Raw genomic sequence first — 12,967 nt, forward strand, 5'->3', positions numbered from 1 at the left:
TTTAGGAGTTAAACATTTCTCCAAATTATTTTCCTTGTTTCCTTGAATTTTGCGGGACGTTATTTTTTATTGCATCATATTCATTTTTCCCACAACAAATCTGACAGATTATGCTGTTTACTGTGGTTTAATCGGCAGACTCAAGATTTTTATGTACTCCAGCATTTGTACAAATGTTTTACATACGAGGATTGTTGCTAATATTGGCCTCTGTCCTTAGGTAAAACAGAATGCTAACATAATACAAACCACACTGATTTATATTTTAAATATTTGAACATCAGGGGAATTCATTTGTGACAGTTTGAGATCAAGCATAGGTAAATGGGGATTTTAGACAAAGTGGTCATGGAAGAAAACCATCCTCTTGGATAGTGCATGATAAGACTCTCAGGCACATGCTGGGATTCTTGGTGTTGTCCTGTGCAGAGTCAGGAGATGGACTCAATGATTCTTGTGGGTAGCTTTCAACTCAGGATATTCTATGATTCTAAGATCAGAGGGCAGAGAAGTCCTCTTACCATCCCATCACTTTGTTTCCACAATGGTTTTAGAGCAATATAAGATGATCTGTGAATGTCTCATGATCTGGAGGAGTGAGATGGTCTTTCTTCCAACAACTGTAGGATAATAAAAATATAACAATCTAAATCACTGAAAATCTAGGAAAATTGGAGCTTCCAGACTACTAGGCTGTTCTGGAAGGTTACATCGAAGGCTTGTTCTCAGAAATAACATAAATTTCAGCCTCTTTATAGTAATTGAAATCAAGGATCGAATTCTTTTCTACAACAGGGAAAAAGAACGGAGATTTATTCTTACTGTTGTCACAGCAAATGGAGACAGCTCTGCAGATGCTCATTTTAAGCCCAAAAGATGCCTAGAGAGTCACCTCAGCTTGTATTTGCAAGTGAACCCAATAGACTACATCACTATCTGATGTTGGTTGACTTTTGCATGTGACAGGGTTCTTCCTGCAAGTATTAAATGTTGAGTAAAAACTGGTTCTCAAGAAAAAAGTGGTGAACTGCATCTTTCCAACAAGCTCAAGAGATACCTCGCTGTCCTGGGTCCCACATAGAACTGATTAGGGTGCATTTCTTTTTCAGTCCTGTTGCTGCAAAGCTTGCCCAATTTGCTTTCACTGCTGTAATGTTCTTATTTGGCCACACTGAGCTTTCTACAAGGTATAAGCTACACTACACCATGAGAAGACTTGTGATTTGGCATTTGACTTTGCAGTAGCTGTACTCAGGGCTCTTTGAGACAAAGTGTCACCACAGCTTGGAGAAACTTATCATCTAGAAGACATAAACCAAGCCAAAGATGATGTTTCAAACAGGTATCAAAGAGCAAAAATGATATGCTAAGTTATGCAGGAAGAGCTATGTACATGAAAAAGGACTAGAGACTTGGTCTCTGATCTTGTAAGCCTCTGCTTAACTACACAACACATTAATTTCTTGACTTTTTGCATGATTAGTTCTTAGTTTCCATGGGTAGAGACAGAAAAAGATTGAGCAGAAGGATGTAAAACCTAACTGGAAGCATTATTCAGAAAAAAAGATTACAAGAATGAGGTGAGGACAATAGTGCCTTTTGTAATGATTGGCACACGAATGAGTTCATTGGAAAAGTAAACATAGAAAAGGACTGTCAGAGAGGGTGTAAGATGAACAACTGATGAATAACTATGGAAGTGGTTAAGACTTCCTGCTCACCAAAGAGAAAAGCAGTGATGTAAGAAGAGGTTGGGCTAACAGGAAGGAGTAAGGGCAGCATTGCCCTCAGCGTGTTCAGCTGTGTCTGTCTCTTTGCACACAAGTCTAAATCTCGGTGCTGGTTGGTTCGACACTTCTATGTCCATCATCACCTGACTAATAATCTCGTGGTTTTGTGGGTAACTGTTGGTGATCGCTACCCTCTGAGAGGTCCTTGCTACCCCCTATGAAAAAGAACATAAAAATAGGTACTCCTGTGGAGCTCTTGACAACTGAGGTAAATTTGGAAACCCAGACAATCACAGCTCTTAGATATTTTTAATCATAGCTGTTGAAGCAACTCAACTCCCGTACAAATGTAGAAGCTAATTTTACAGGATTTCCTGTTCTTTCAGTAGCTAGATTGATTCCTGGAGGTGGATATATTTAACTGACTTTCATCTGGAGGTTGTTTTTTTCTGATACTGTTTCTTTTTCTGATATATCCAAAATTTTATTGGCAAGTATAAGTGATCAAAATTCTCAACACCTTTTATCATGGAGACCTCCACAGACTAAGCTGCTGTTACATCGTTGCCTGCAAATGAGCTGAGTAGCCCTTTCTAAGCCCACTTTATTTCTGAGGATGGGGCACCTACCACTCTCTCTGCAACATTATACTTAAGTGAATTGATATAGTCCCCTCTTGTCCCACAGGATAAATCCAGGATAAATATGGCCCAACCACCAAACCTCCTCAAAAAATTTGAAGGCATCTCTTTGCAGAGTAAAACCAAATCCTGTACTTGCTTATTCACCTGCTGTTGACATAGGCTGTTCTTTGGCAAAAGCTCTTGGATATATTAAGTACTTTTGCAGTTCTGTGTTCAGAGTGCACCAACATCTACAATACACCTGAAAAGGCCTTTTTCTATTTCTTTCCAACACTTATTTACTACTCAGAGATGAATCAGAAAAGAAGCAGTGAATCAGTAAGCTGTGGACTTTTAGAGGCCGCTTGTATCAGTCCAAGAATAAGATCATATAAAACCTTATTTCTGGAAGAAATCCACTAGACTTCATAAAATATGGTACAAAGGTGCTATGTGGAAAATAACGTAAGAACAATGTTCCTAAATGTAGCCACAGGTTACTCACAGATTATGATGGCTCCTTCCTCTCTTAAGCAGCAAGATGAGCAAAGGCTTGCTATGGAGATTAACTTCCACAGAAAGGGGGATACACAAATTGTCACTCCTTTCCAGACTTGCTTTGTACCTTGCACTGATATAGGTCAAACAGGGCTTGTGAGAGGAAGGTTACATGGCAATGATAATAAAGTTGCTCTTGGGTGTTTGTGGAAGAGCCTAATCTGCGCAGCAACCATCATTTAGCTCTCACAACCTACAGTTGTGTTCAAATGCTGGATGGTGAAACACTTGTGTCTGAGCAGATCATACCAAAATGATGACTAGGAAACTGGATTGCATTGGTCTCTGGTAAAAGCTCACTGTATGCAATCATTATTTCTGCTGCTTTCTTCAAAAAATAAATGAATAAGGACTTAGCATCATATATTGAATTCTTCCTGCGGAAAGAACAGTCAAACAACAGCTTGTTGATAAGATTCTGGGATAGTATTTTTTCCAAGCAGAACTTCAAACTCCCTGCCACTTTGGACACTGGCTGTGAAGAATGTGATATTGCCTGCAGCACACTGTAGCTTTTGACAGTGAGCAAAACCAAATATAATACTAATATTTATATACTAGTATATATTAGTATATACTAATAATACTATTTTTTGGAAAAAAAATAGTACCCTTCAGAAATAAACTCTTTATCTTTTCAGCCATATTCTAAAATGAAAAGAACAGCCCTAGCCTCATATGTTTCAAATTTACTGATATTGAGAGCTAACAGTTATTGTACCAGCTCCTTGTGAGACTTCCTGCCTAAGCTCAGCCAGGGGTCTGGGCGTGGCCCAGGGAAGTACTGCGCTTTCAGATGTTCACAGTCTAGTATCAGCCTCACTCACAGAGAAATTAATTCCCTAACGGGATTCCAACTTTAAAATAATAGTACCTTAATGGAGACAGCAAAATAAAAGTATACTTTAAAAAAACCAAACATTAACTTTCAGAGTTAATTGAATTTGTATGCATTTTATTTGTATGCATTCAATAGCACACGTTCTTTCATAGTAATACAAACATAGCAACCAAGAAACATCCATACCAGGTGTGACCAGCACTCCATTTCAAAGGATTCAAAAGCAGATCCAAGAAACTCCATGAGAGGCAATGACAGGACAACTTGCTCCCAGAAGAAAGTTTCTGCTTAATCCCCATCAATGTAATGCTTGGCCAATTTCAAAAAACATGAAGACTTATATCCCTTAGAAAAGTAATATACATATCATAGAACAATCTGTATTTCTTACTTATAGATTTCTGTACAGTAATATTTACAATATATTGCAAAGATTTCAGTCACTATCTGATTGCAAATACTTGCTTCCAGGCCATAAACCCCAGACTTTGTACCTCTCTCCTGTTGTGCTATAGCCGCGGACATTGTCCTTTGTCACAGCATTGGAGCACCTTGAAACACTCGGGTGTAAACAGCAGTTCACTCTGCACACTCACACACCATTTGACTATTTTTGTTTACATAGTTCTAGTAAAAAAAATCATTCAATTTATGACTCACCTTTGTCCTCAGCCTCAGTTTAAGCTCCTCAGACAACTGGAAAACCAACTCCACTGCTAAAACTTCTGTCCAAACTGCAATGGCCCACCTTACCACAGCTTATCACTAAAGCTGAAAAATCCAACCCCTTCCGAAGCATGTCTTTTATAATCAAATAGTGGAAAACAAAACAAAACAAAACCAACAAAACAATCTGGATAATTTTTTGAGAAAAAGAGAGGTAGTGACTAACATTAGCAAGTTTTTCTTATTTTGAGGGATACATCTGAAAGACCCAGCAGAAAAAAGGAAAAGCCTGTACATGTAACAGTAACAGGAGCTGAATGAAGACTAGAGCTCCCACCATTTGGAAAAAGCACTGAATTACCCATTCCCAAGATGTATGGAGAAAGAAAGATTGTTGTCTGTTGTTGTTCTGACACACTGGGAAGTGTAAATTATTAGCTTCCCCAGAGGTGTTATTAAATAAAGGGAATCTATAGCTTATCAGGGAAAGATCTTAGACAGGTCCACATCATCTCTGAAGTAAATGATACCTGGGAGAGCCTGGGATTCCTACAGAGTTTGAACAAAGCCAGAAAAATTTTGCCACATATCAGTGTGGAACTCCAACTCCCCCAAACTACTCACAAAGATAAAACGGGGGATTAAAAAAATATTCAGAATGGGGCCAGTTCTGATTTCACTAACCTCTGCCATAAAACCTTCATCAGTTTTGAGAATGGCTGATGTTCACTATTTTCAAGCAAATTAAACATATTCCTTCCTAACAATGAAAATTCGTGAGCAACACATCTTTCATCTTAACTTTTGAGAGCTGCTCAACTAAAAGAGCAAAAGCAAACAGAAGTTTAAAAATGAAACCAAATATTTCCTTGGAAACAAAACAAAATAATTCTCTTCTCTTGCAGTGGGGCACTGAATTGTAATGCAAAAGATTTTTCCTGCACTCTGAGCTGTCTACAGGCATCTGTATTTTCAAAGAAAAGCAACCCTTATCTCTGACAACTGTATACAAACGTATATGTGGTACGGCACCTTGCAAATTGAGCATGAACAGAACAGATATGTCAGGTTGTGTCCCTGACTAATAAACCTAGACTCGAGCCTTAAAAACCTGCATCTTAAGTGCATAATTCTTGCTATATTAGCAGCATCTTGGAGTTTTCTGAGAAGCATCCTTTCATAATAATGTAACAAATACACATGGAAATTCCATTATTTAAAAAAATATCTGCCTGTACTACCTTCCCTCTAAGTCTGCAGGAGCTCACTCATGCAAACTAGTTAGTTTTCTCCCAAGTAAAAAGTGGGTTCAACAATTATTTTATCTGGAATTGTTATCCAGTTATCTCAAGAACTTCAGACATGCAGACTTTAGTACATAACACTAGAAACAGAAGACAAATGCCCTGCATTCCCAAACTGTTGCTGTAATTGAGAACCAACCATCCAGGGACTGACAAGCACATTTAAAACATAGGGAAATGCAACTCAGATGATTTTTAGCTGATGTCAACTATGTCACTTAATGAGCTCTTGAAGAACAACTCTTCCACATACATGGTAACACAAAGTAAACTTTTAACATCTGTAGGACCCCCAGGTCAAATCCCCAGTGTGCCAGCGGTGCAGTTATCACAAATGGCCATCTGTGCAAATTAAAGAGAAACTAGCTTTGGGTTTTTCTTTTTGCATTGCTTTGTGGTTTGTAATGTCCACACAGAAATGCTTTGGTGCAAGACATTTGCTAGCGAGCAATGACAGATTGGGATGTTTGAGGAACAGCCAGCAAATTCCATGAGTTGTTGCAGAGGCCTCATTCACTACACTGATGATCCAAAGTATCAGCTTTTAAAACACATTTAGCTCAGCCAGCCCAAATGAAGCATTTTACTGATGATATTGAGTAAGGTGCTGTCTACACTGGGTGTCGCCAGGGCATTACCTGGCCCGGCTGTGCCCTAATATGCCTTTTTGCCTTGCAGGGCAGACATACTGTCTTGCATAGCCCTTCTGCTAGGGAAGTTTGGCTTTATGCAGCCTGGGATACGATTTCCTAACGTGATTCTGTAAGCCACCTGATCACTCACAATGCATAAAATTAAAGGTGTTAAACCACAAGCTACCAAAGTTTGCAATGTTTGCAATGTCAGAGTTGAGCACACATTGCAAACAAATTGTACTATTCTGCAAGCAGAAACAATGCATAACCCTCCCTCAATACCTGTTTCTTGGAACCATTCTGGAAGTATTTTGGGCTATTCTTTCCCAATGGCTGAGCAGGCTGTGTGACCAACTAGCAAGAGCAAACTAGCTACACCAATTTAGTTTGAATACTTGCAGAGAAAGAGAGGTTTGGCGGGGATTTAGCTTACAACAGGTTTGCCAAGTATCCCAGATAAAGTTGCCACAGTTAGTCCTCACCAGCCAAGAGGATGATTTTGAATGACGTCAGGGTGAGCTCTGGTCATACAGCCCTGGTAAGACACAGCCTTTGAACGCGCAGGTGGAGTGTGTCTGTCTGCAAGGAAATGCCTGACCCAGAGGTCATTGCTACTTCATTCCCGCTTTCTCCCCATATCCCTGCTGACAAATTCATTGCTAGAAGGAGATGGGTGCACAACACAGACCTTCTGTCACAGCTTGGACTGGCATCCTGAGGCAGTGAGCTGATGTTGAATGTTATTGTGGATGGCAGCTGCTGCCACACTTCACTTTTCCAGGGGCTTTAATTTTGTGCTGTCTCGCTGGGGCACAGTTCACAACCTCCACTTGTCATCGCAGTCTTCAACACGCTTGGGCTTGACAAGGGTGAGGCTTCCAAGGGATGGGGGTGAGGGTAGGAAGCAATAATAAAATACTTAACTTGGACAAAGTAGTCATAAGCCAGATGAGGGACGAGTTTCTTCCTGTGTCTGGTTTTGTTCAACTTCCAAGTCAAGTATTCTGAAGAAAGAAGAAAAAAAGTGTCATTTGTTATTTATCACATCAGACAAGCATAAGGTGATACTCTAAATCTTTTATTCAGCTGCTTATGGCTATTGCCAACATAGTAAATTCCCCACTCAGGAGATTTCTACTTGAATAATGCCCATCCATTTAAGAAGGATGCAGAAACTCAAGGTTGAATAATCTTGATTCAACTCAGGAAGGAGGATGCAGAATGAGCCTCCTGTCTTGTTAGAATCAAGCAGGACTGACAGGGGGAGGAGCTGAACTACAGGCTGAACTACAGCCATGAAACAGCAATGCCCATCTTGCTAAAGAACTTGGTTTTCTGAAACTCACAACCCACAGTCAGACTTTGTAATCACCACTCTGATGAAACATGTTAAAGAACTCAATCCTTCAAATAACTCTGTTATTTACATGGTGCTCCACCAAGTCCTAGAGAGCTCATGAAAAATTAAATGGAGAATATAAAATATGAATGGAATGATCATTGGCCCATAAAAGCCCTGCAGTTCTTGAAAGGTTTCATACATAATGAATGTCAGGATTTCAGAAAACAGGTTCCTGCTCCCTTGTCCAAAGAAGATGCAACAATTTTCAAGCCTCCGTATAAAACAAGGAACTTCCAAGGATGTGCTTGGGAGAGCCAGGAAGAGTACACTGCTCCCCAGTGCTACACAGGAGTCCACTGCCCATTTATAATCAGTAAGCAAACTAAACAGAGCCAAATACTTGGATATTTTGAAAACATAGATATCCAACTTGATGCTGCATTATCAAAGAAAGTGTAGGATTGAATGAAATTTTTTATCAGAACTAAAAGATTTATCTTGCAATCACATGCTGATAACAACTCTCTCCTTAAAATCTTCCCAGTTTATGGTAATTCTTAACGACCTTTGTCCTTTATTCTGGGTGCTGTGTACAGGTAGTTTTAGTTGACCCCTCTGAACTTCCTGCTTCAGTACGTTCTCAGTTTTCAGAAATTACCCTACTGCTGAGATCTGTCAGCTGCATATCAGCCCTAGTATCCTTAAAATTAGGTTTGTAATAAGGACCCCATGAATTAGTGTTTCCTAGGCTGTCAAAAATGTTGGTGCCAAAGGCAATTGCTGCCAGCGTAAAGTGCTCCCTTTTTCTAGGTATTAAAGTTATTGCAGAATGACCATAGACTGACTTGAATAAACTTGCTATTTACTTCATGGAGACCTTTTCAGCAGCCTGTTAGGATATGTGCTATGAACTACCATTTTATTTTCTATGCTAAAAACAAAAAGCCATTGACCAAACCCATATGAGGTTATAGTGGTTCAGCCCCTAGAAGAGTGCTTCTCCCCTCCTGCCCTTGCATTTGCCCTGGTGCAGCACCTCCTCTGCAGGCTGCAAGCTCCCTGGGGTGCTCACCAGCATCTCCTGCCTCAGCTGCAGCATTGGACATCCTACCACCGTGCAAATGGATGGGGAAAGGGCCAACTGCTCCTTCTGTGGTCTTCTGGCCCTAGACCCTAAAGCCAGCAAGGACATTCAGGAGAAAAGCAAGCTTTCATCTGGTTGTTTTTCTTGAGTGGTTCATGCTTGCCGTAATCTGCCTCCCATCCTCTGTGTTTAACAAGGCTGGCAGCTGCAAGGAGCTTCACATAATGACCACCTTCCTCATTTCATTTTGCATACCTCCCTGGCCTTTTACACAAAAGGGTGAGCAAGGAGAAATGATTAGTTCAGGAGAGCCCTTTCTTCTCTGTAAGGTAGCTTGGGAAAAGATCTGTTACATAACAACACTTCTTTAAGTTGTCAGCCAGACACCTGACAAGAATTCCTATCTGCAAGGGCTTGAAATGTTTGTGTGAAAATGGCTCTCTCTCCCTCTTCCTCCTCTTGCAGGAAGAAAATAGGCTTTTGAGAAAAGTTCTATTCTAAAAGTGAACAAAATTTCACATAATTAAAACCAATTTCAATGAAGTAAATGGATTATTGTATTATATGGATTATATATATTATATATATATATATATATATATATATATATATTCGGGAGTGACAGCCCCACATCCATGCAGTAAAGAGGCTCAAGCACAACATTTCTCCACAGTCATAAGGCCCACATGCTCCATTAACAGCTGTGTCTACACCAAGTGATGTTCTTCTCACGCACCAATTACGAACTGTCAGAATATATACATGTAATCCTTCATATCAAGGCCTATTCATGCAATTTTTAAATACCACACTGTAAGCTGTGGCACTTATCCTAAGGGCATTATGTACTGGAAGGAGAAAAACTGTTATCTCCTAGATCAATACCAAAGGCTCCATGAATATAGTTCTTTTTCAGGAGATCATATGCAAAATAAGCACTGCTTTTTTTAAAACCAGGATATCTCCTTTTAGCAGGGCTGAATTTGTTCTGCTTCTGTCTGTGAAGTAATTGATTTCCAAGTCTAGATCCACACATTCATATTAGTTACCTTTAGTTTAAACAGTGAAGTACCCCTCTGACCAAGGCAAACCACCCAACCCATTCCCAGCTACCACTGCCAAACCACATGGCAAAACCCACTGCAGAGGAAAACCCAAAGCCTGTGAAACACTAGAGGTTCACCTGGAACAAACTTATGGCCCCAGCAGAAAGCTGTGGAGGAAATAAGATTGCTAGCAGGACCACAGACTCAGTTTTGCTTTCCTGATACTTGGGGGCACCTGTGTGTGAGGGGGAGGAGAGAGAGCGAAGGAAAGTAAAGAGGGGAAAACTGTAGCACTATAGTATAAATACAGTATACTCCTAATGAGTAAGAGTTTCAGTAGTAGAATATAAATATAGTGTACTCCTAATGAGTAAGAGTTTCAGTTCAGCCTGTTATCCAAGTAACTGTAACCAAAGCTTGAATAGTTTTCTAATGTTTTTTGTTTGGTTGGTTGGGTTTTTTTTCCCTAGCATTTAATATATCAGAAATCAGAGAAAACAAGCTATTTGCAAGCAGGAATCTGCAGAGTACAGGCATCCTTTACAGACACTGAATCTTTAATGTCATGGGGGGGGGGGCTCTGACCTAAACCTGGCAAGCTGCAAGCATTAATTTGTTTTTATTTTGGTTTTTGTAACAACATCGATTTCTGCTTTGCAAATAAGCCATACTTGGAACACATAGTAAACAAAATACATTTTCCTTCAGCCCTTCATGAAAAGATAATATAAACTTAGAAAAGCCAACTGCTCGTTAAAGAGGAAAGAGAAATACACAAATCACCAGGGCGAGGCTTTGCACACACCTTGAGTTCACCAGGCTGCAATGCACGCTGAAAGAAGCCATCACGCCAGTTCCTGGATCACCTTGTTATTCTCCTTGGCTTTCTTACACGTATACAACCATTTGATTATCCGAGCATTTCGCTCGACCACAGAGGTGCTGCTTGGGACCTGCTCTGTGAGTTCATCCTCCAGCAGCCCCTCATCCCCACTGTGCCTCGTAAAGTCGCTCTCAGATGTTGCCACGCTGATGCTGCGGAACTTGAAGGAGACATTGTCAGACACCACGGAGAAGTTCTCTCTTCCAAGGTCCTCAATGACCTCCTGCTCCAGGCCACAGTACTTGAAAAATGTATCAAACTCAGCGAAGGACTTAGAGTAGCGAGAGCTGATGTCCGACTGGGACCGATGGAGACCTCTCCTTTTCACCTCCTTGACCTCGTCAGGAGGTATACTCAGGTTTGAGGGTCTCTCATGCTCTTTTGTACATACCCCTGGGCCTTCGGTGCTCACAGGGACCGTCTGCTCCACTGCATAGTCGCTTGGCTCATGGTCACCATCTTCTGCAGAGAGGGGCTCATTGCTCTCGGTGCCCGCGGTGTCCTCCATGACTCTGGGCAACTCAGGGGAAGGCAACTGCTTCTCCTTTATGGACCCATGGAAGATTCTCTTCACCAAGTTCCCCCGCGAGCTGTCCTGGCTTTGACCTCTCCCAAACTCGCATTTCTGACGGTAAATCACCAGCGAATCCGGCCGCATCTGTCTTTTGTGGGTGCTGCGCCTGGTGATGGGGGGGCCGTGCTGCAAGGGGGCGCGGCAGGAGTACGCCGCCTTGGCCAGGTCCAGGGGCTTCGCGCCCTTCCCTCTGCCTAAGTCCCTGCTGACTGCTTTGCTCTCCACCGAACAGGTCTCGCTGCTGCTCTCCGAGGCTGAGCTGAGCGAGATGACGGGCTCTTGCCTGGTGCTGATGACCTGCTGGCTCTTTACGTACTTGGCCTTATCGGCGGCCAGTCTCTCCACGGCACTTTTCCTGCCCGAGTTGCCGGCCTCCATCTGCCTGCGGAGGTACTCGGGCCCCTTGTTGAGGAGCCGCAGAGGGAGGGAGGAGTGCAGGTCGGAGATAGCGTGCATTCCCACGGCCCGGGAGAGTTCAGCTGGCATAGCAGTTTCAGGGACGCGGATCCTGCTTTCAGTCCTAGGGAGGGAAGGAAAAAAAAAAAGAAACAAAACCAAACCAGAAAGCGGTGGAGGGCAGCCTGGCAGCTGGTGCGCAGAGGCAGCGGCTCCGCGCTCCGAGGGCCGAGTTCCGCGCTCTGCTGCGCCGTCGGGGCGCCGCGTGTCCCGCCCGCGCCTCCCGCCCGCCCCGCCGGCCAGGCACAGCCAATCCCGGCCGGCAGGAAGGCAGGGAAAGAGGGAGGGAGCCGCTCTGGTGGGGGCAGTGGCCCGGCCCCTGCCGCTTCCCGCGGTGCTGGGGCGGACCGGGCTCCGGGGACACATCCTTGCCGTGGGCGCGGGGCGCCCGCACCGACGGCGAGACGCTCTGGGGGTTTGCTCCCCTCAGAAGCATCCTCTCCAGGGCCGCCTACGGGGGACGGGGCGCTGCTCTAGGGCCTGACCCGGCAGACCCCAGTGCATCTTCCCTTGTGGGGGCAACACCTCACACCTCTCTCTTCGCGGCCCTTATACGTCTCAGTGCCTCCCCCCCTGCCCCCGCAGATTTAACTGCCCGGCCTTGCCGGGTGCTGAGCTTAAAGGCATTCTTGCTATTGGAATGGTTTGGAAAGGACGGGGCTCGGGCTTCCAGCGCATAGAGACGGAGCAGGGTCCGGGCACGCCGGGTGGGCAGCACAGATGTGCCTCCAGCTGTGCCTCCAGCTGTGCTAGCAGCATCCTGTCCTTCCCGGGTCATCGGCAGCAGCAGGGAGACATTTGTCCCTGGCCCACAGCTGAGCTGCGGCTCTGCACGAATAAAGTGCTGTGGAATGACATAAATCTGAATTGCTTGTTATAAATCTTTGCCCTTCAGAAATACAGGGCAGATTTCCAAAGGGGTAGAATTCCCAGCTGGGACTGGCAATTCTGAAGTAGCAGGACAGAGGCATTGGTTGTAATGTAAACACCTGAAAATTAGACATATAAGTCATAGGTAATCACTTGGGGCAGTTCAACTTTAACTCATGATCACATGTGAAATGCAGCTCCTCTGAGGTCAATAATAACTGAATTATAGATAACTTTTCTTCTTACGTAGGAAACAAAAGCCAGTTTATATATGTAAGGTTTTCCATGCGTATTTTTTGTTGGTTTGGTTTGGTTTGGGTATAGTTTGTCTGTTACTTCTGGAGGATTATAACAT

General features: G+C 43.0%; 1 protein-coding gene across 2 annotated transcripts; it reads right to left on the reverse strand.

Annotated features, from left to right (window-relative positions):
• Nucleotides 1-290: 290 nt before the first annotated feature.
• On the reverse strand, nt 291-11,948 carry FAM110C (family with sequence similarity 110 member C). 2 transcript variants are annotated; one of them, XR_004356367.1, is made up of 3 exons: nt 10,635-11,922; nt 7,046-7,361; nt 291-620 (listed from the first exon to the last, which is right to left on the reverse strand). XR_004356367.1 is itself a non-coding variant. In XM_032684275.1 (2 exons), exon 1 carries the CDS (start codon nt 11,770-11,772, stop codon nt 10,675-10,677), a length of 1,098 nt encoding a protein of 365 aa, XP_032540166.1. In that variant the 5' UTR covers nt 11,773-11,948; the 3' UTR covers nt 4,385-7,361; nt 10,635-10,674. The 2 variants fall into 2 exon arrangements, 1 of the variants encoding a protein (XP_032540166.1); XM_032684275.1 differs by lacking the exon at nt 291-620 and having other exon boundaries at nt 4,385-7,361; nt 10,635-11,948.
• Between the last annotated feature and the right edge of the window lie 1,019 nt (nt 11,949-12,967).

Source organism: Chiroxiphia lanceolata, chromosome 3 (assembly GCF_009829145.1).
Source record: "Chiroxiphia lanceolata isolate bChiLan1 chromosome 3, bChiLan1.pri, whole genome shotgun sequence".
Taxonomy (NCBI): domain Eukaryota; kingdom Metazoa; phylum Chordata; class Aves; order Passeriformes; family Pipridae; genus Chiroxiphia; species Chiroxiphia lanceolata.